The 23284-nt window shown below is 40.0% G+C and overlaps 1 protein-coding gene across 1 annotated transcript in view; it reads left to right on the forward strand.

Moving 5' to 3' along the window:
* LOC101114079 (phospholipid-transporting ATPase ABCA3-like) overlaps positions 1-23284 on the forward strand; it is a 272511-nt gene that overhangs the window by 17257 nt on the left and 231970 nt on the right. The window contains exon 5 of the mRNA XM_042240680.1: positions 13330-13586. Within this exon, the coding sequence (XP_042096614.1) occupies positions 13330-13586 (257 nt within the window). The remainder of the gene's footprint in view (positions 1-13329; positions 13587-23284) is intronic.

A 23284-nucleotide genomic window follows, 5' to 3' on the forward strand; every position in this document is an offset into this window, starting at 1 on the left:
AATTTTGTTTTATTTCACTTCTTGATTTTGAGTGTTATATTACTTGACACCAGGCAGTATGCCCTTGGGTTTCCTTAATACCATACTATTAGTGGGAAAATGTTATGAAAAGAAGGATGGATGAAGCATGTTTCAGTTCAGTTCAGTTCAGTTTAGTCTCTCAGTCGTGTCCGACTCTGCGATCCCATGAATCACAGCACGCTAGGCCTCCCTGTCCTTCACTCAAACTCACGTACATCAAGTCAATGATGCCATCCAGCCATCTTATCCTCTGTCGTCCCCTTCTCCTCCTGCCTCCGATCCCTCCTAGCATCAGAGTCTTTTCCAATGAGTCAACTCTTTGCATGAGGTGGCCAAAGTACTGGAGCTTCAGCTTTAACATCATTCCCTCCAAAGAACACCCAGGACTGATCTCCTTCAGAATGGACTGGTTGGATCTCCTTGCAGTCCAAGGGACTCTCAAGAGTCTTCTCCAACACCACAGTTCAAAAGCATCAATTCTTCATCACTCAGCTTTAAATTAAGGAAGAGTAAATAAAAGAAGACAAAGATACAGAGATTAAGAAGGATTGACAAGTAGGTGAGTAGAATATTAAGACAGCTACTGCTTCATGCTAATTCACTTCAGTTATATCTGACTCTTTGAGACCATATGGACTGCAAACTTTCAGGCTCCTCTGTCCATGGGATTCTCCAGGCAAGAATACTGGAGTCGGTTGCCATGCCCTCCTTGGGGGCACCTTCCTTGGATAGGTACTAAATATATCAAAGAAGGATATTTGATATTTCAATTTTATAACTGCAAAAGAATCTCTTGAAACCTAAAAACAGCAATTCCTTAATAAAAAAGATTTTTTATTTTTTTAAAAAAACTATAGAACATTGATGAAGGAAATTAAAGATGACTCAAAGAAAGGGAAAGATGGTCCATGTTGAAAAATTAGTGAATTAATATTGCTAAGATGGTCATACTGAAAGCAGTCTACAGATTTAATACAATCTCTTTCAAAATACCCATGACATTTTTCACAGAACTAGAGCAAAAAATCCTAAAGTTTATATGGAACCAGAAGACTCCAAATTGCTGAAGCAAGCTTGATTAAAAAAAAAAAAAAGCTGAAGCTATCATATTCCCTGACTTCAGACTACACTACAAATATACAGTAATCAAAACAGAATGGTGCAGCACAAAAACAGATACATAGGCCAGTGGAACAGAGTGGAGATCCCAGAAATAAATCCACAGACCTATAGTCAGTTTATATAGGTAAGAATATACAATGAAGAAAAAAAAAACAGTCTTTTCAATAAGTGATGCTGAAAAAAAATGGGCAGCTACATGTAAAACAATGAGATTCGAACATTCACTCATAATGCCATGTACTAAAATAAACTTTAAAAAGATTAAAGACTAAATATAAAACTTGATACTATGGAACTCCTAGAAGAGAACATAGGCAGGACATTCTTTGATGGAAATTGTAGCAAAGTCTTTTCTATCTGTCTCCTAAGGCAAAAGTAAAACTTAAGAATTAAGCTTTAAAGCTTTTGCACAACAAACATCAACAAAATTCCACTTCTCATATGGAATGAGAAAAAATATTTGCTAATGGTATGGCAGACAAGGGGTTAATATCCAAAATACACAAACAGCTTATACAACTCAATATCAAAAAAAGCTAACACCCAATCAAAAAATGGGCAGAAGACCTGAATACACATTTTTTCCCAAAGAACACGTATGGATGGCCAACAGACACATGGAGAGGTGCTCAGTATCACTAATTATTAGAAAAATGTAAATCAGATGAGATAACACTTCATTTATATCAGAATGGCTGTCATCAAAAGTCTACAAATGACAAATGTTGACCAGAATATGGAGAAAAGAGAATCTCTTGTACACTGGGTATGGGAATAGAAAACAGTATGGACACTTAAAAAACTACAATTAGAACTACTATATGATCCAGTAGTTCCACTCCTCAATATACATCTCAAAGAAAATGAAAACCCTGACTAGAAAAGATACATGCACCCAATGTCCATAGCAGCAATATTTACAATAGCCAAGATATGGAAGCAACCCAAGTGAAAAGCCAAGATATGGAAGCAACCCAGAAGTGATATATGGTATTTATCTTCCTCTTTCTGACTTACCTCACTTAGCATGATAATCTCTAGTTGCATCTGTGGTGCTCCAAATGGCATTGTGTATGGCAGTGTAGCATTCTACTGTATACATGCATGATATCTTGTATATACCTTCATCTGTTGATGAACATTTTGGTTGTTTCCACATTTTGGCTACTGTGAACACTGCTGCTATGAATATAGGGGTTTGTGTATCATTTTGAATTACAGTTTTGTCCAGGTATATGCCCAGGAGTACTGTTTTTTAGTTTTCTGGGGAACCTCCATACTGCTTTCCATAGTGGCTATTTTGTAATAACTTTTAATGGAATATAACCTATAAAAATACCAAATCACCATGTTGTACACTTAAAACTAATATAATATTGTAAATCAAATATATGTCAATTCAAAAAGGAAATTTAAAAACAACAAACCAGAATTGAAAGAGACACATGTACCCCAATGTTCATCGCAGCACTGTTTATAATAGCCAGGACATGGAAACAACCTAGATGTCCATCAGCAGATGAATGGATAAGAAAGCTACAATGGAGTATTACTCAGCAGTTAAAAGAATTCGTTTGAATCAGTTCTGATGAGATGGATGAAACTGAGCCGATTATACAGAGTGAAGTAAGCCAGAAAAAACAATACAGTATACTAACACATATATATGGAATTTAGAAAGATGGCAATGACCCTGTATGCAAGACAGGAAAGAGACACAGATGTATAACGGACTTTTGGACTCAGAGGGAGAGGGAGAGGGTGGGATGATTTGGGAGAATGACATTCTAACATGTATACTATCATGTGAATTGAATCGCCAGTCTATGTCTGACGCAGGATGCAGCATGCTTGGGGCTGGTACATGGGGATGACCAGAAAGATGTTATGGGAGGGAGGTGGAGGGGGTTCATGTTTGGGAATGCATGTAAGAATTAAAGATTTTAAAATTTAAAAATTAAAATAAAATAAAATAAAAAAAATAAATAAAAAAATAAAAGAAATCCTAAAACAACCTGCAAATAAGTAAATGAACATTTTAAAATGATTCTGGCTTTCAAAGTAAAAATGTTAATGAGCTCAAATATAATCTATTTAGTCTTACTGTGTGTGAGAAAAGTAAAAATGATGGCAATAAGTAAATTGCAGTAATAGGTATGAAAATTAAAGAACATTTTGTCACTTAAAAAAAAAAAAAAAAAAAAAAAAAAACAACAATCCCTCCACATGACAGAGTTTCAAATAACACAAAATTTATTTATTTATGTATTTAAATATTTATTTTAAAACATAACTATTCAGAAGTTCTTTGTATATTCTAGATACACTTATTGCTGGTACCAAATGTTAAAAGTGCATTTTTCCAATTTGTGATTCTATTGTCCTTTATTTAAGGAAATATTTAATTTGATATATAGTTCATCAGTTTTGTCATGTGGCTCTTCTTCTGAGATCATTTGAGGAGCCTGCCCCTTCTTCTAAGTTCAAAAATATTGTCCTAATATTTCTTATTTTTCCTTCTACGATTTGAATGTAATCCATGCGGAATTCACATTTGTATGTGGTTTTGGCTAAGTGTTAAACATTATTTTTCTCCATGTGGAGTAAAGCAATTTCACCAAAACTACTTAAAGTAATCTATCCTGAAATTCTCTCTTTACTCCCTTTTAGTCTGTGTATTCTTACATATCAATTACATTACATTACATTACATTACAGTACAATATCATATTACTATTAAAATGTTTAGTATTTCTTAATACCAACTGAGATAGACTTCAAGGAAACCCAGATTATGAAATTAAGAAGACATGACTTTTAAGTGGCTATATAACTATTGTCACTGAAATAAAAGAAAATAAACATACAGTGATAGGAAAAATAAATTTTGGAAGAGAAATATAAACAATAAAAGAGGAATAAAACACAAAGTCTAAATTGGAAAATACAAGAGAAATTTAATATTCAAATGAAGATGACAGAAGAAAAAGCGAACTAGAAACAATAAAATATAACCGTTCTGAAAAAAAAAATTTTTTTTAAGTGGTGGTTCACTGAGATGTGGGAAAATACTAAATGTTTTACATCTGTATAATTAAAGTCCTTCAGAAATAAGAGAGAAGAGGGCAGAAAAAAATATGTATAGCAAAATGGTGGGAAACAGGTCAGTACTCCCCCCAGTTGCTGCCTTTAGCCCCTTCTTGGCTGGGCAAGAAACAGACACCTGTGGGTGAACCAAAGACAGAGGTACAGCCAAAACCGAAGCAGAGCCCTAGAGGCTGTTTGACTGAGGAAGACCTGAAATCTTTCCTTCAAGCTGCACAAACCATAAATTAATCCCACACAGGGAGCTCGGTAAACTTGGTGCCTAGAGTACATTTTAATGGAAAATTGCTCCTGCAACTGAGCCAGGTCTACCTTTAGCAGCTGTGGACTTGTGGCCATGTACACAGGGTAGGGAGTGTGATGGGCCATGTCAAAGTTTGAGCTGACTCCACACTACCCTTAGTGGGTCCAGTAACCTAACTAGAGGTCTTGGAGGATCTCCTGGGGAAGTGGGAGTTGGCTGTAGTTCACCGTGGGGACAAGGACACTGATAACAGAGGCCCCAGGGAATTTTGTTGTTGTTCCTGTTTTGTTTTTTTCAATTTTGTATTTTTAAATTTTCATTTATTCTATTTTTATTTTCTTCAGGGAATATCTTTTTGGCTTTATGCTGTTTTTTTTTTTTCTGTTTTCTTGTTGTTTGTTTTGTTTTGGTTTTGGTTTTGGTTTGATTTGTTTTCTTTTTTTTATTTTCTTTGTTTTGTTTTATTTTTGCTATTTGTTTTGATTTTTGTTAGTCTGTTTTGTTTATTCTGTTTTTGGACAGGCCGCATGGCTTGCCAGGATCTTGGATCCTTGGCTGAGGGTTGAACCCAGACTCCCCACAGTGGGAGTGGTGAGTCCTCGCTGCTGGACCACCAGGGAATTCCCAACCCCAGGGAGTTTTCCTGAAGGAAGAAAAAAAGAAGCAGATGGGACTCATACCCCTGGGTGGAAGCTGAAGGAGAGGAGAAGTTATATCCAGGGAAGCCCCCTCACTGTTCCTCAAGATCAGATGAAATAGGAGAGCTTTGAGGGCTATCAGAGAGGAGTGCAGCAGCTGGTCTGTGGCAAGCAGGACAGAGCAAGATTTACAGGATGGTCCATGCCTCAATCTTAGATGGTGTCAGCCAGTGCTGGCAGGGACTGAATGCTAAAGCATGGGCTTTGGAGAGCGCAAATAAGGAGAAGACTTCTGTCAGCTGCATGGAGACAACCTCAAGAGACAGAATTGAGGAGCTCTGCAGCCTGATTGCTCCTGGAGGAAACATTGTCTCCTTTCGAAGTGAGATACCCTGAGTGGTACACAAAGGGTGGGGCCACCATCAAGGCCTCTGTGCCCACACCAGCCCCTTCCTCCACAGGAGCTGGGAGATGGCTCTTGCCAAAGTGAGCTCACATGCCCCAGTTGTTACCACCTCTTTCTCCCTCCCACCTAAGCAATCAAACATGCCCCAGTCATTTGCTGCCCTCACCCCATTTCATCTGAACAGAGAGCAGATGCCTGAGGGTGGCCCACATGCAAAGTTTGTGCCCAAACTTAAGCTGAGTCTCAGAGGCTGTGTGACCAAGGAAGAACTGAAATCACTTCTTGCAGCTGCACAAGGTGTGAGTTAAATCCCTGTGATGGACTTAGTAAACCCAGCACCTGTGGAACATCTAAATGGACAGTGAGTGTCCCACAACTGAGATAGGTTTGACTTTAGCAGCTGTGGACTTTGTGGGCACACACATGCAGAGGTTGGGCCAGGTCAGAACCTGAGCTCCCCACCATAGTGCCTACAGGAGGCCTCATGACCTTCCTAGAGGTCTTGGAGGGCCTCTTGAGGAGGTGGCGGTTGACTGTGGTTCACAAGGATGGCAATGACACTGATAGCAGAGGCCACAGGGAATTGTAATATTATTTTTTTGTTTTGTTATCATGTGAATTTTTGACTGTTATTTTCACTTTAAATTTTAGGGATTTTGTATTTTTCTTTTTGTTTTACTTTAATTTTTGTTTTGTTTTTCTGTTTTTTGTTTTTGTGTATTATTATCTTTGGTTGTTTTCTTTCAACAACCAGAAAAACAGGAACACAGCCCCACCCATTAGTAAACAGGGGCCTAAAGTTGAACTAACCTTACAGACACCCCAAAACATGCCCATTGACACAGCCCTGCCCACCAGAAGGACAAGACTCATCTCCCTCCCACCAGAAAGGCTGTGCAAGCCCCTAGATGGAACCTTCCCACCAAGGGACAGGCACCAGAAGCAAGAGGAAGTACAATCCTGCAGCCTTAAGAGTGGAAACCACAAACACAGACAAAATGAGATAACAGAAATATGTTACAGAAAAGAGAAATGTAAAACCCTACAAGACCAACTAAATAAAGAGGAGATAGGCAATCTACCTGAAAAATATCAGAGCAATGATAGTAAAGATGATGCAAGATCTTGGGAAAATAGAGGTACAGATAGAGAAAGTACAAGAAATGTATAACAAAGATCTAGAAGAACTAAAGAACGGATGAACAGTGATGATGAACAATCTAATAACTGAAATGAAAAAGACAGCGGAAGGAATAAAGAACAGAATAGCTGAGGCAGTAGAATGGATAAGTGAGCTGGAAGATAGAATGGTGGAAATCACTGCTGCAGAACAGAATAAAGGAAAAAGAATGAAAAGAAATGCAGACAGTCTTAAGAAACCTTTGGGACAACATTAAACCCATCTGCAGTCAAATTATAGTGATCCCAGAAGAAGAAGAGAAAAAGACTGATAAAATACTCGAAGAGATTATAGTAAAAAAAAAAAAAAATTCCCTACCATGGGAAAGGAAATAATCACCTGAATCTAGGAAGTGCAGAGGGAGTTTTTCTCCCAAAAATAACATGTTAAGGTTTGGGAGAAAAATTAGGAGGATACAATGCTTAGAAATAACTCTATAATGTTTGTATGTTGATACGAGAAAAACTGAAAGGAATAAAATTAATTATCTGATTTCCAACCTTAAAAAATTAGTAACTACTGTCACGCGAGTGTATGTTCCTCGATTCTTTGTCTCGTCACAACAAAGATTTGGAGTGACAGACATTAAAGCCCCCTCGGCGAGTCACAGCTCTCAGGTCTTGGATAGACCGTGTTATAGCTCTCAGGTCTCAAATGGACTGTGTTATAGCTCTTAGACAAATCAGTGTTACAGCTCAGTGTTACAGCTCTATTTTATTTAGAAGATAGCAGGAAAATCCATCTTTGAGGTGTGAGGACACATTGATCTAAAGACATGAGGAGACCGCCCCAGCACGCAGGAGAGAGAGAGCTGGCTTTGGCTCTTCTACTTATATGTTTATCTCTCCCTGGGCCTGTCCTATGTAAATTGGGCCAGCCAGGAGTGTTGTTTGTTTTACTTGAGGTCCTCACTCCGGTCCTCGGACCTTCTTTTGTTTCATTTTCACGGGCTTTTCCCTTCCTTGTCTGTAGCCCCTGCCATTTTGGACTCCTTTTCCCTGTTCTACCTACCTAACACTGCTATACATAAAATGCAGTATGCAACTACAGCTAGCAGAAGGCATATGCAAGCAGCTTCTTAGACCAAGGGCATCACAGAACAGGCAGGGCAAGCCAGGCTTGCACCCCATAGCCTGGGGTGCTGCTTCAGCAATGAGAACCATAACTCTGTTTCCAAAAGGTTCCATACTTGAGGGAATGACTGTGGAAGCTCTAAACCAAGTTTCTTGGACTTGAGGATGTTTCTGGGGAGAAATCTCAGCATGAATTCAGAAGAAAGGGAGATGCTTTGAGTGGGATGTGAATATACTGTGGAGAAGAAGCCAATTCTGACTCCATGTCAGAAACTGTTTCTTTGACTTGCTTTTCATTGCTTTTGTTATTATAATCATACAGAATGCTCTGCCTCAGAGAATCCTACCCACCTGCCTGACTGTACTAAAGTGCCTTTGTTCAGAACTCTGTCCACCTGTAGATGGCAGGAAGAAATTAACACATCCCCTGCCTGAGGCTTGCCATTCTAGGAGATGTTTGCAAGATTAATGGCCTTTTTACTTTGCTTCCTCACCCCACCCCCCAATCTCTGATCTATAAAAGAACCAAACCCAGATAATATGGTTATTTTGAGACATTAGCCTTCCATCTTCTTGGTCAGCTGGCTCCCTGATTAAAGTCTCATCCTTGCCTTAGATTGATTAACTTCTAAGGTACTGGAGTAGAAGGATGTGTGCTCATCTTCTCCTGCAAGAATACCAAAATCACAACTAGTTGCTAAACAACCATCAACAGGAGAATGTTGAATCCTAGCAGAAAAAGATAGCCTGCATCCAGGGGCAAAGGAGAAACCCCAACAAGACAGTAGGAGGGGTGCATTCATGTTTAAAATCAAATCTCAGACCCACCAGATGCTGAGGGGATGCAAAAAAAAAAAAGAATTATGCTCACAAGGACCCAGGGAAAGGAGCAGTGACCTCCACGAGGGACTGAGCCAGACTTACCTTTGGGTGTCTGAGTGTCTCCTGCAGAGGCACGAGTCAGCAGTGACCCACCACGAAGACAGGGGCTCTGGCTGCATCAGACCTGGGTGGCAAGGTGTGAGGCATAAGTCCTCTTGGAGGAGGTCACCATTAGTTCCACTGTAGAGCCACTGAGCAGATGACCCATGAACTGGAGAACAATTATACCAAACAAGTTCTTGCACTGTTGCAAAGTTTCTAGGGCCCACAAGAGATTTCTTAACCTGGGAAATCCAGCAAAGGGACTGAGAATCCCCAGGGAATTTGATTTTGAAAGCCAGTGGTATTTGATTATAGAACTTCCACAGGACTGGGCAAAAAGACTTGGAGGGCACAAACAAAACCTTGTGCCCACCAAGACTCAGGGGAAAGGAGCAGTGGCTCCACAAGAGACTGAGCCAGACTTGCCTGTGAGTGTCCTTGAGTCTCTGGTGGAGGCATGAGTTGACAGTGGCCTGCTGCAGGGTCAGGGGCACTGACTACAACAGTCCTGAGAGGCCTGGTATGCTCCATAAGTCCTTTTGAAGGAGGTCACCATTACCCCCTCTGGCCAAACTAAAGGGAGGGAACACAGACCCACCTATCAGCAGAAACTTGGATAAAAGATTTCCTCAGCATGGCCTTGCCCACCAGAGCAAGACCAAATTTTCCCCACAGCCAGTCCCTCCCATAAGGGAAGGTTCCACAAGCCTCTTATCTTCATACATCAGAGGGCACAGAAAATGAAAACCACAGTCCCTGGAAACTAAACAAACTGATCACATGGATCACAGCCTTGTCTAATGCAATGAAATTATGAGCCATGCCATGTAGAGTCCCCCAAAATGGACAGATATGGTGGAGAATTCTGACAAAACATGGTCCATTGGAGAAGGGAATGGCAAACGACTTCAGCATTCTTGCCTTGAGAACCCCATGAACAGTATGAAAAGGCAAAAAGATGGGACACTGAAAGATGAACTCCCCAGGTCAGTAGGTGCCTAATATGCTCCTGGACAAGAGCAGAGAAATAGCTCCAGAAGAAATGAAGAGGCTGAGCCAAAGCAAAAACAGCGCCCACTTGTGGATGTGTCTGGTGGTGAAAGTAAAGTTTGATGCTGTAAATAATATCGCATAGGAACCTGCGATAGAATAGTAAGTCCATGAATCAAGGTAAATTGGAAGTGGTCAAACAGGAGGTGGCAGGAGTGAACATCAATATTTTAGGAATCAGTGAACTAAAATGGAACAAAAGGGTCAAATTTAATTCAGATGGCCATTATATCTACTACTGTGAGCAAGAATCCCTTAGAAGAAGAAATGAAGTAGCCCTTATAGTCAACAGAAGAGTCCAAAATGCAGTGCTTGGGTGCATTCTCAAAAACAACAGAATGATCTCTGTTGTTTCCAAGGCAAACCATTCAGTATCACAGTAATCCAAGTATATGCCCCAACCAGTAATACTAAAGAAGCTGAAGTTGAATGGTGGTAAGAAGACCTACAGGACGTTTTAAAACTAACACCTAAAAAGGATGACCTTTTCATCTGAGGGATTGGAATGCAAAAGTACGGAAGGCAGGAGTTACCTAGAGTAACAGGCAAGTTTAGCCTTGGAGTACAAAATGAAGCAAGGCAAACCAAGAAAACGCACTAGTCATAGCAAACACCCTATTGCAACAACACAAGAGATGACTGTACACATGGACATCACCAAATGGTCAGTACCGAACTCAGATTGATTATATTCCTTGCGGCAAAGATGAAGAAGCTCTATACAGTCAGCAAAAACAAGACCAGGAGCTGACTGTGACCCAGATCACGAACTCCTTATTGCAAAATTCAGACTTTTGCAAAATTGAAGAAAGTAGGAAAAACCACTAGACCATCCAACTGTGACCTAAATCAAATCCCTTATGATTATACAGTGGAAGTGACAAATAGATTCAAGGAATTAGATCTGATAGAGTGCCTGAAGAATTAAAGACAGAGTTTCGTGATATAGTACAGAAGGCAGTGATTAAGACCATCCCAAAGAAAAAGAAGTACAAAAAGGCAAAATGGTTGTCTGAGGAGGCCTTACAAATAGCCAAGAAAACGAGAAGCTAAAGACAAAGGAGAAAGGGAAAGATACACCCATTTGAATGCAGAGTTCCAAAGAAAGCAAGGAAAGATGAAAAAGCCTTCCTCAGTGATCAATGCAGACAAATAGAGGAAAACAATAGAATGGGAAAGACTAGAGATCTCATCAAGAAAATTAGAGATACTAAGAGAACATTTCATACAAAGATGGACACAATAAAGAACAGAAATGGTAGGGGCCTAACAGAAGCAGAAGATATTAAGAAGAGGTGGCAAGAATACACAGAAGAACTATTCAAAACAGATCTTAATGACCTAGATAGCCACAATGGTGTGATCACTCACCTAGAGTCCATCTTGGAGTGTGAAGTCAAGTGGGCCTTAGGAAGCAGCACTACGAACCAAGTTAGTGGAGGTGATGGAATTCCAGCTGAGCTATTTTGAATCCTAAAAGACGATGCTATTACAGCGCTGCACTTAATATGTCAGCAAATTTGGAAAACTTGGCAGTGGCCACAGGACTGGAAAATATCAGTTTTCATTCCAATCCCAAAGAAAGGCAATGCCAAAGAATGCTTAAACTGCCATACAACTGCACTCATTTCAAATGCTGGCAAAGTAATGCTCAAAATTCCCCAAGCTAGAGATCAAATTGCCAACATCTGTTGGATCATAGAAAAAGCAAGAGAATTCCAGAAAAACATCTACTTATTGACTATGCTAAAGCTTTTGACTGTGTGCATCACAACAAATTGTGGAAAATTCTTGAAAAGATTGTTATACCAGACCACCTTATCTGCCTCCTGTGAAACCTGTATGCAAGTCAAGAAGCAGCATTTAGAATCAGACATGGAACTACAGACTGGTTCCAAATTGGGAAGGGAGTACATCAAAGCAGTATACTGGCACCCTGCTTATTTAACTTATGTGCAGAGTACATCATGCAAAATGCCAGGCTGGATGAAGCACAAGCTAGAATCAAGATTGCCGGGAGAAATACCAGTAACTTTATATATGCAGGTGACGCCACCATTATGGCAGAAAGTGAAGAGGAACTGAAGAACCTCTTGATGAATGTGAAAGTGCAGAGTGAAAAAGCTGGCTAAAAACTCAACATTTAAAAAACTAAGATCATGGCATCCGGTCCCATCACTTCATTGTATATAGATGGGGAAACAGTGACAGACTTTATTTTCTTGGGGTCCAAAATCACTGAAGATGGTGACTGCAGCCATGAAATTAAAAGACACTTGCTCCTTGAAAGGTAATCTATGACCAACCTAGACAGCTTATTAAAAAACAGAGACATCACCTTGCCAACTAAAGTCCATATAGTCAAAGCTATGGCTTTTCCAGTAGTCATGTATGGATCTGAGAGTTGGACCATAAAGGTAACTGAGCACCAAAGAATTGATGATTTTGAGCCATGGTGCTGGAGAAGACTCTTGAGAGTCCCTTGGACTTCAAGGAGATCCAACCAGTCCATCCTAAAGGTCAATCCTGAGCGTTCGTTGGAAGGATTGATGTTGAAGATGAGATGAAACTCCAAACTTTGGCCACCTGGTGTGAAGAGCTGAGTCATTAGAAAAGACCCTGATGCTGGGAAAGATTGAAGGCAGGTGGAGAAGGGGACAACAGAGAATGAGATGGTTGGATGGCATCACGAAATCATTGGGCATGAGTTTGAGCAAGCTCTGGGAGATGGTTCAGGACAGGAAAGCCTGCCATGCTGCAGTCTATGGTATCACAAAGAGTCGGACGTGACTGAGTGACTGAACAACTACAAAATACATAAAATAGATAAACAACAAGCGTTTATTGTATATGGAATTATATTCAATTTCTTATACTAACCTCTAGTTGAATATAATCTGAAAAAATGTACCTGAGTTACTATGCTGTACACTTGACACTATCACATTATTGTAAATCAACTATGCTTCAGTTTTAAAAAAAAGCAGTTTGAGTCTATCCCAAGTGTAATTATTTTTTGTTAGTCTCACCTATTTTACCAATGCATAGGGCTCTATATTTGTAAATTAAAAGCACATTCCAAGTAAAAAAAATAAGTAAAAGAAAAGCAAGTTACTTCCTAAACTGCCTTTTAGCTTTATGGATAACTTGGTTTCACTGAAACAATTTTCCTTGGGGTCCAAACTGTATTATTCACTATGTATATATCTGTCAATCTGACTTTCACATCTTATTTTACATTTCCAAGTCTTCATCTCACCAGTGTTTAATTAAAGTTGCATTTTTTGTTAATATGAATTACATTTACCAAGTCTACCACTTTTATTAAATATATTTAATTTTTAGAAGATGTGAATTAGATTCATCTGAAGAAATAACCCTTGTTTCTGTGTGAGAACTATAATAGGTTCTCAGAGCTATTATGTTCAGTTGGCCCTGATGCAACACTAAATTCAGGTTCTATATGTGATAAACTGTGACTGACTTGAATTACCTTGCTTTTTGCATGTGTCTGATTAGATGTTCTTTAGCATGTTTTACTTGATGATGTTTATTTTATCATATAGGGTACATCAGAGAAGGATTCCTGGCTATACAGCATGCCTTAGATAAGGCCATCATTCTCTATCATGAGAGCAGTGCTAGACAGTTGTTTGATGATATCAACATCTTTGTACAGAGATTTCCATATCCAGCTTATCCTGATGACGGATTACTTTTGCTCACTGGTAGTTTCCTTCCTTTGATGTTCGTACTCATGTTCTCTCCAATTGTACTTTCCATCATTCGATCTATTGTATGGGAAAAGGAAAAAAAATTGAAGGTAATCCAAATTATTTTCTTATAAAGTTTCTTTAAAGGATTTTTAAGCATGTAGAGTTCTGTTACACAGAGGATTGGATTATTTCTGCATGTTCAGCATTGTGGATGGTTGTTGCATCCCATAGAAGCAGATTATATCCCAGTAACAACAAATACAGAGCAGGAAGAGTGAATACCAAGCTGGCCGATTTCCAGAAGCAAACGGTGGAGCAGCAGAAAGGTAAAAGTAAAACCTGATGGCAAGAAGGGACACGGTAAAAGGTCACTAGACGAATTTGATGTTTCTAGTACCTACAGTAACAATTTCAAACAATTCAAGTCCTAGCTAATCTAATATGAAGCCTCACACTATAGGCCTATTTACCTTCATATATGCTCCCCTAGCTAACATGTGTGATTTTCAACAAAGGATTGTAAGCCACACCAAAAATTAAGAAAAAAATGTTTCAAAGAGACAAATCTGTAATCAAAATCAGACTCAGATAAGTCAAAGTTGTTAGAAACACCAGACAAGTTTTCAGTTCAGTTCAGTCACTCAGTCGTGTTGGACTCTTTGCCACCCCATGGACTGCAGCACTCTAGACTTCCCTGTCCATCACCAACTCCCGGAGTTTACTCAAGCTCATCAAGTCAGTGATGCCATCCAACCGTCTCATCCCTTTTGCCCTTCTCCTCCCGCCTTCAATCTCTCCCAGCATTGGGGAGCTTTCTGGTGAGGCAGTTCTTTGCATCAGGTGGCCAAAAGTATTGGAGTTTCAGCTTCAGCATCAGTCCTTCCAATGAATATTCAGCACTGATTTTCTTTAGGATGGACTGGTTGGATTTCCTTGCAGTCCAAGGGACTCTCAAGAGTCTTCTCCAACACCATAGTTCAAAAGCATCAATTCTTCAGCGCTCAGCTTTCTTTATACTCCAACTCTCACATCCATACATGACTACTGGAAAAACCATAGCTTTGACTAGATGGACCTTGTTGGCAATGTAATGTCTCTGCTTTTTAATATACTGTCTAGGTTGGTCATAGCTTTTCTTCCAAGGAGTAAATGTCTTTTAATTTCATGACTGCAGTCATCATCTGCAGTGGTTTTGGACCCCCAAAAAATAAGGTCTATCACCATTTCCATTGTTTCCCCATCTATTTGTCATGAAGTGATGGGAATGAATGCCATCATCTTCAGTTTTTTGAATGTTGAATTTTAAGCCAACTTTTTCACTCTCCTCTTTCATTTCCTCAAGAGGCTCTTTAGTTCTTCTTTACTTTCTGCCACAAAGGTGTTGTCATCTGCATATCTGAGGTTATTGATATTTCTCCTGGACGTATTCCAGTTTGTGCTTCATCCAGCCCAGCATTTTACATGATGTACTCTGCATGTAAGTTAACTAAGCAGGGTGAAATATACAGCCTTGACATACTCCTTTCCCAATTTGAAACCAGTCTGTTGTTCCATGTCCAGTTCTAACTGTTCCTTCTTGACCTGCATACAGATTTCTCAAGAGGCAGGTAAGGTGCTCTAGTATTCCCATCTCTTGAAGAATTTTCCACAGTTTGTTGTGATGCACACAGTCAAAGGCTTTAGCATAGTCAATAAAGCAGATGTAGATGTTTTTCTGGAATGTTCTTACTTTTTCAATGATCCAGCAGATGTTGGCAGTTGGAGCTCTGCTTCATGTGCCTTTTCTTTATCCAACTTAAGCATCTGGAAGTTCCTGGTTCACATACTATTGAAGCCTGGCTTGGAGAATTTTGAGCATTACTTTGCTAGCATGTGAGATGAATGCAATTGTGCAATAGTTTGACCATTCTTTGGCATTGCCTTTCTTTGAGATTGGAAGGAAAACTGATCTTTTCCAGTCCTGTGGCCATGCTGAGTTTTCCAAATTTGCTGGCATACTGAGTGCAACAGTTTCACAGCATCATCTTTTAGGATTTGAAATAGCTCAACTAGAATTCCATCACCTCCACTATCTTTGTTCATAGTGATGCTTCCTAAGGCCCACTTGACTTTGCATTCCAGGATGTCAGGCTCTAGGTGAGTGAACACACCATCATAGTTATCTGGGTCATGAAGATCTTTTTTGTATAGTTCTTCTGTGTATTCTTGCCACCTCTTCTTAATATCTTCTGCTTCTGTTAGGCCCCTACCATTTCTGTCCTTTATTGTGCCCATCTTTGCATAAAATGTTCCCTTGGTATCTCTAATTTTCTTGAAGAGATCTCTTGAGATCTCTTTCCCATTCTGTTGTTTTCCTCTGTTTGTCTGCATTGATCACCGAGGAAGGCTTTTTTATCTTTCATTGCTATTCTTTGGAACCCTGTGTTCAAATGGGTGTATCTTTCCTTTTCTCCTTTGCCTTTAGCTTCTCTTGTTTTCTCAACTATTTATAAGGCTTCTTCAGACAACCATTTTGCCTTTTTGCACTTCTTTTTCTTGGGGATGGTCTTGATCACTGCCTCCTGTACAATATCATGAACCTCCATAATTCTTCAAGCACTCTCTCTATCTGATCTAATTCCTTGAATCTATTTGTTGCTTCCACTGTATAATCATAAGGGATTTGATTTAGGTCACAGCTGGATGGTCTAGTGGTCTTTCCTACTTTCTTCAATTTTGCAAAAGTCTGAATTTTGCAATAAGGAGTTCATGATCTGGGTCACAGTCAGCTCCTGGTCTTGTTTTTGATAACTGTATAGAGCTTCTTCATCTTTGCCACAAGGAATATAATCAATCTGAGTTCGGTATTGACCATCTGGTGATGTCCATGTGTACAGTCATCTCTTGTGTTGTTGGAAGAGGGTGTTTGATATGACTAGTTCTCTTAACAGAACTCTGTTAGCCTTTGCCTTGCTTCATTTTGTACTCCAAGGCCAAATTTGCCTGTTACTCCGAGTATCTCTCGACTTCCTACTTTTACATTCCAATCCCATATAATGAAAAGGATATCTTTTTTGGGTGTTAGTTATAGAAGGTCTTGTCGGTCTTCGTAGAACCATTCAACTTCAGCTTCCTCAGTATTAGTGGTTGGGCATATACTTGGATTACTGTGATGTTGAATGGCTTGCCTTGGAAATGAACAGAGATCATTCTGTTGTTTTTGAGATTGCATCCAAGTACTGCATTTCAGCCTCTTTTGCTGACTATGAGGGCTACTCCATTTGTTCTAAGGGATTCTTGCCCACAGTAGTGGATATAACGGTCATCTGAAGTAAATTCACCCATTCCAGTCCATTTTAGTTCACTGATTCTAAAAATGTCGATGTTCACTCTTGCCATCTCCTGTTTGACCACTTCCTATTTGCCTTGATTCATGGACCTAACGTTCCAGGTTCCTATTTAATATTGTTCTTTACAACATCAGACTTTACTTCCATCACCAGTCACATCCACAGCTGGGTGTTGTTTTTGCTTTGGCTCCATCTCTTCATTTTTTCTGGAGTCATTTCTCCACTGTACAGTTCAGTTCAGTCACTAAGTCATATCTGACTCTTTGCGACCCCATGGACTGCAGAACGCCAGGTCTCCCTGTCCTTCACCAACTCCCGGAGTTTACCCAAATTCATGTCCATTGAGTTGGTGAGCCATCCAACCATCTCATCTTCTGTCATCCCCTTCTCCTCCTGCCTTCAATCTTTCCCAGCGTCAGGGTCTTTTCAAATAAGTCAGCTCTTCACATCAGGTGGCCAAAATTTGGAGTTTTGTCTTCAACATCAATCCTTCCAATGAACACTCGGGATTGACCTTTAGGATGGACTGGTTGGATCTCCTTGAAGTCCAAGGGACTCTCAAGAGTCTTCTCCAACACCACAGTTCAAAAGCATCAATTCTTCGGCACTCAGCTTTCTTTATACTCCAACTCTCACGTCCAAACATGACTACTGAGAAAACCATAGCCTTGACTAGACAGACCTTTGTTGGCAAAGTAATGTCTCTGCTTTTTAATATGCTCTCTAGTTTGATCATAAGTTTCCTTCCAAGGAGTAAGCACCTTTTAATTTCATGGCTGCAGTCATCATCTGCAGTGATTTTAGAACCCCAAAAAAACAAAGTCTGCCGCTGTTTCCATTGTTTCCCCATCTATTTGCCATGAAATGATGGGATCAGATGCCATAATCTTAGTCTTCTGATTGTTGAGCTTTCAGCCAACTTTTTCACTCTCCTCTTTCACTTTCATCAAGAGGCTCTTCAGTTCTTCTTCACTTTCTCCCATAAGGATGGTGTCATCTGCATATCTGAGATTATTGATTTTTCTCCCAGCAATCTTAATTCTAGCTTGTGTTTCATCCAGCCCAGTGTTTCTCATGATGTACTCTGCATAGAAGTTAAATAAGCAGGGTGACAATATACAGCTTTTATGTACTCCTTTTCCTATTTGGAATCAGTCTGTTGTTCCATGTCCAGTTCTAACTGCTGCTTCCTGACTGCATATAGATTTCTCAAGAGGCAGGTCAGGTGGTCTGGTATTCCCATCTCTTTCAGAATTTTCCGCTCTTCTCCAGCAGCATATTGAGTACCTACCAACCTGGGGAGTTCATCTTTCAGTGTCCTATCTTTTTGTCTTTTCAAAGTGTTCATGGGGTTCTCAAGTCAAGAATACTGAAGTGGCTTGCCATTCCCTTCTATAGTAGACCACGTTTTGTCAAAACCCTCCACCATGACCCTTCCATCTTGGGTGGCCCTACATGGCATGGCTCATAGTTTCATTGAGTTAGACAAGACTGTGATCCATGTGATCAGTTTGATTAGTTTTCTGTGATTGTTGTTTTCATTCTGTCTGTAAGAGGCTTATGGAAACTTCCTGATGGGAGAGACTGACTGAGTGGGAAACTGGGTCTTGTTCCGATGGGTGGGGCAATGCTCAGTAAATCTTCAGTCCAATTTTCTGTTGATGGGTAGGGCTGTGTTCCCTCCCAGTTGTTTGGCCTGAGGCCAAACTATGGTGAAGGTGGTGATGATAACTGAAGGACTTTCTTCAAAAGGTCGTGTGCACCACTGGGGCATTCAGTGCCCCCGGCCCTGCTGCGGTCCACTGCTGACCCATGCTTCACAGTTTAAATTACTGTGATTAATAATTTAAGGCACTAAAGGAAAAGGTAGATGTGTCCAGGATCCTTCAGACCATCCCTATTTTCTGAAATTCACTTGAAGGATTCATGGGACTCAGCATGTAGGTATGCTAACAGCTAAGGTTTCTTTTAATGGTAGAGTAAGTGTAGGTGATAACTGAATCATAAGAGAAAATGACACAGGCAAAGCCTAGAGTAATTAACCTGCAGGCTTCGGCAAGGAATTTCACAAGAGATCACACGGCATACTTTTGCACCAGTGATGAAAACCCAGCAACATATTTGTGATGTTCTTGTCCAGAGAAATCCATTAGAGATTCAGCATCCAAGGTTTTGATTGGCATGCTGGTTATAGTATATAAGCACCTTTGGCCTACCACATACCAAAATTCCAAACTCCTAGACAGCAGATATCCAGCATACACCATATTATTTGTCCAAACAGGCATAGTCAGCTACACTTATCATTTAGAAAATGTTTTATATCAGTGAAGGGAGTGCTCTATCACCAAAATTTCCATATACCAACCAAAGGCCAATCTTACAAACATGCCTTCTTTAAAAATAGTAGTGTCAAGCTTTCTCTTTTCAGTACATCAGATAACATGCACGATCAGATAGGTAATGCTATTGGAAACAGCTGAGCACTGAAAAATTAATGCTTTTGAACTGTGGTGTTGGAGAAGACTCTTGAGAGTCCCTTGGACTGCAAGGAGATCCAACCAGTCCATCCTAAAGGAAATCAGTCTTGAATGTTCATTGGAAGGGCTGATATTGAACCTGAAACTCCAATACTTTGGCCACCTAATGCGAAGAACTGACTGATTTGAAAAGACCCTGATGCTGGGAAAGATTGAAGGTGGGAGGAGAAGGGGATGACAGAGGATGGCATCACCGACTCAATGGACATGAGTTTGAGTCAACTCTGGAAGTTGGTGATGGACAGGGAGGCCTGGTATGATGCAGTCCATGGGGTTTCAAAGAGTCAGACACGACTGAGCAACTGAACTGAACTGAACTGATTGGAAACAGCAAGCTATAAGGAGTCAAATGAAATTGCTAGAAATTTAAAAAAAAAAAAAAGCGTGCTGACAAAAGTGAAGAATGCCTTTGACAGATTCATAAGTAGACTTGACCTTGATGAGAAAAAATAAAAAATTGAGTACAAGAAAGTTGAAATTACACAAACTTAAGTGAAAAAAGAAAACACTATGTAAAGATTCAGAAGAAAATATTGAAAAGCTATAGGACACTGTCAATGATATGGCGTGTATATAGTTGAAATTCAAAAAGGAGATGTGAAAATAGAGTTAAAGAAATAATAGCAGAGACTTTTACAAAATTAATGGTAGACATCAAACCACAGTTCCAAAAAGCTCAGAGACAAACTAGAGAGAAGGAAAAGACTCATTGCCTACAAAGAACAAGTATAAGAAGTACTGCTGACTTCTAATTTACAATTGAATTTTTTAAAAAAGAAAGAAGCCATAAACACATTTATCTAATATCCCTGGAAGTGGATATAATGGAAAAGAGATCTTAATCTTGATATTTCAAAGTTTAATTTTAAATGCTCTCCATTTTGGTTTAATACTAGGTGTAATGTTGACAAAAGATTTCTGAACTCAAGAGAAAAAGATTTGAATGTCAGTACTGCCTTTACTGTTTCTCACTTCCACTGTATAATCATAAGGGATTTGATTTAGGTCATACCTGAATGGTCTAGCAGTTTTCCCTGCTTTCTTCAATTTCAGTCTGAATTTGGTAATGAGTTCATGATCTGAACCACAGTCAGCTCCTGGTCTTGTTTTTGTTGACAGTATGGACCTTCTCCATCTTTTGCTGCAGAGAATATAATCAATCTGATTACGGTGTTGACCATCTGATGATGTCCATGTGTAGAGTCTTCTCTTGTGTTGTTGGAAGAGGGTGTTTGCTATGACCAGTGCATTTTCTTTGCAAAACTCTATTAGTCTTTGCCCTGCTTCATTCCACATTCCAGGGCCAAATTTGCCTGTTACTCCAGGTGTTTCTTGACTTCCTACTTTTGCATTCCAGTCCCCTATAATGAAAAGGACATCTTTTTTGGGTGTTAGTTCTAAAAGGTCTTGTAGGTCTTCATAGAACTGTTCAACTTCAGCTTCTTCAGCGTTACTGGTTGGGGCATAGACTTGGATTACTGTGATATTTAATGGTTTGCCTTGGAAACGAACAGAGATCACTCTGTCATTTTTGAGATTGCATCCAAGTACTGCATTTCAGACTCTTTTGTTGACCATGATGGCTACTCCCTTTCTTCTGAGGCATTCCTGCCCACAGTAGTAGATATAATGGTTATCTGAGTTAAATTCACCCATTCCAGTCCATTTTAGTTCGCTGATTCCTAGAATGTTGACGTTCACTCTTGCCATCTCTTGTTTGACCACTTCCAATTTGCCTTGATTCATGGACCTGACATTCCAGGTTCCTATGCAATATTGCCCTTTACAGCATCAGACCTTGCTTCTATCACCAGTCACATCCACAGCTGTGTATTGTTTTTGCTTTGGCTCCATCCCTTCATTCTTTCTGGAGTTATTTCTCCACTGACCTCCAGTAGCATATTGGGCACCTACTGACCTGGGGAGTACCTCTTTCAGTATCCTACCATTTTGCCTTTCCATACTGTTCATGGGGTTCTCAAGGCAAGAATACTGAAATGGTTTGCCATTCCTTTCTCCAGAGGACCACATTCTGTCAGTGGAAGTGAGAAATAGATTTAAGGGCCTAGATCTGATAGATAGAGTGCCTGATGAACTATGGAATGAGGTTCGTGACATTGTACAGGAAACAGGGATCAAGACCATCCCCATGGAAAAGAAATGCAAAAAAGCAAAATGGCTGTTTCGGGAAGCCTTACAAATTGCTGTGAAAAGAAGAGAAGCAAAAAGCCAAGGAGAAAAGGAAAGATATAAGCATCTGAATGCAGAGTTCCAAAGAATAGCAAGAAGATATAAGAAAGCCTTCTTCAGTGATCAATGCACAGAAATAGAGGAAAAGAACAGAATGGGAAAGACTAGAGATCTCTTCAAGAAAATTAGAGACACCAAGGGAATATTTCATGCAAAGATGGGCTTGATAAAGGACAGAAATGGTATGGACCTAACAGAAGCAGAAGATATTAAGAAGAGGTGGCAAGAATACACGGAAGAACTGTACAAAAAAGATCTTCACGACCTGGATAATCACGATGGTGTGATCACTCATCTAGAGCCAGACATCCTGGAATGTGAAGTCAAGTGGGCCTTAGAAAGCATCACTACGAACAAAACTAGTGGAGGTGATGGAATTCCAGTTGAGCTATTTCAAATCCTGAAAGATGATGTTGTGAAAGTGCTGCACTCAATATGCCAACAAATTTGGAAAACAGCAGTGGCCACAGGACTGGAAAAGGTCAGTTTTCATTCCAATCCCCAAAAAAGGAAATGCCAAAGAATGCTCAAACTACCGCACAATTGCGCTCATCTCACACGCTAGTAAAGTAATGCTCAAAATTCTCCAAACCAGTCTTCAGCAATACATGAACCATAAACTTCCTGATGTTCAAGCTGGTTTTAGAAAAGGCAGGGGAACCAGAGATCAAATTGCCAACATCCGCTGAATCATGGAAAAAGCAAGAGAGTTCCAAAAATACATCCATTTCTGTTTTATTGACTATGCCAAAGCCTTTGATTGTGTGGATCACAATAAACTGTGGAAAATTCTGAAAGAGATGGGCATACCAGACCACCTGACCTGCCTCTCGAGAAATCTGTATGCAGGTCAAGAAGGAACAGTTAGAACTGGACATGGAACAACAGACTGGTTCTAAATAGGAGAAGGAGTACGTCAAGGCTGTATCTTGTCACCCTGCTTATTTAACTTGTATGCAGGGTACATCATGAGAAACGCTGGACTGGAAGAAACACAAGCTGGAATCAAGATTGCCGGGAGAAATATCAATAACCTCAGATATGCAGATGACACCACCCTTATGGCAGAAAGTGAAGAGGAAGTCAAAAGCCTCTTGATGAAAGTGAAAGAGGAGAGTGAAAAAGTTGGCTTAAAGCTCAACATTCAGAAAACGAAGATCATGGCATCCGGTCCCATCACTTCATGGGAAATACATGGGGAAACAGTGGAAACAGTGTCAGACTTTATTTGGGGGGGGGCTCCAAAATCACTGCAGATGGTGATTGCAGCCATGAAATTAAAAGATGTTTACTCCTTGGAAGAAAAGTTATGACCAACCTAGATAGTATATTCAAAAACAGAGACATTACCTTGCCGACTAAGGTCTGTTTTGTCAAGGCTATGGTTTTTCCTGTGGTCATGTATGGATGTGAGAGTTGGACTGTGAAGAAGGCTGAGCGCCGAAGAATTGATGCTTTTGAACTGTGGTGTTGGAGAAGACTGTTGAGAGTCCCTTGGACTGCAAGGAGATCCAACCAGTCCATTCTGAAGGAGATCAGCCCTGGGATTTCTTTGGAAGGAATGATGCTAAAGCTGAAGCTCCAGTACTTTGGCCACCTCATGCGAAGAGTTGACTCATTGGAAAAGACTCTGATGCTGGGAGGGATTGGGGGCAGGAGAAGAAGGAGACAACAGAGGATGAGATG

The sequence above is a fragment of the Ovis aries genome, chromosome 24 (genome assembly GCF_016772045.2).
Source record: "Ovis aries strain OAR_USU_Benz2616 breed Rambouillet chromosome 24, ARS-UI_Ramb_v3.0, whole genome shotgun sequence".
Taxonomy (NCBI): Eukaryota; Metazoa; Chordata; class Mammalia; order Artiodactyla; family Bovidae; genus Ovis; species Ovis aries.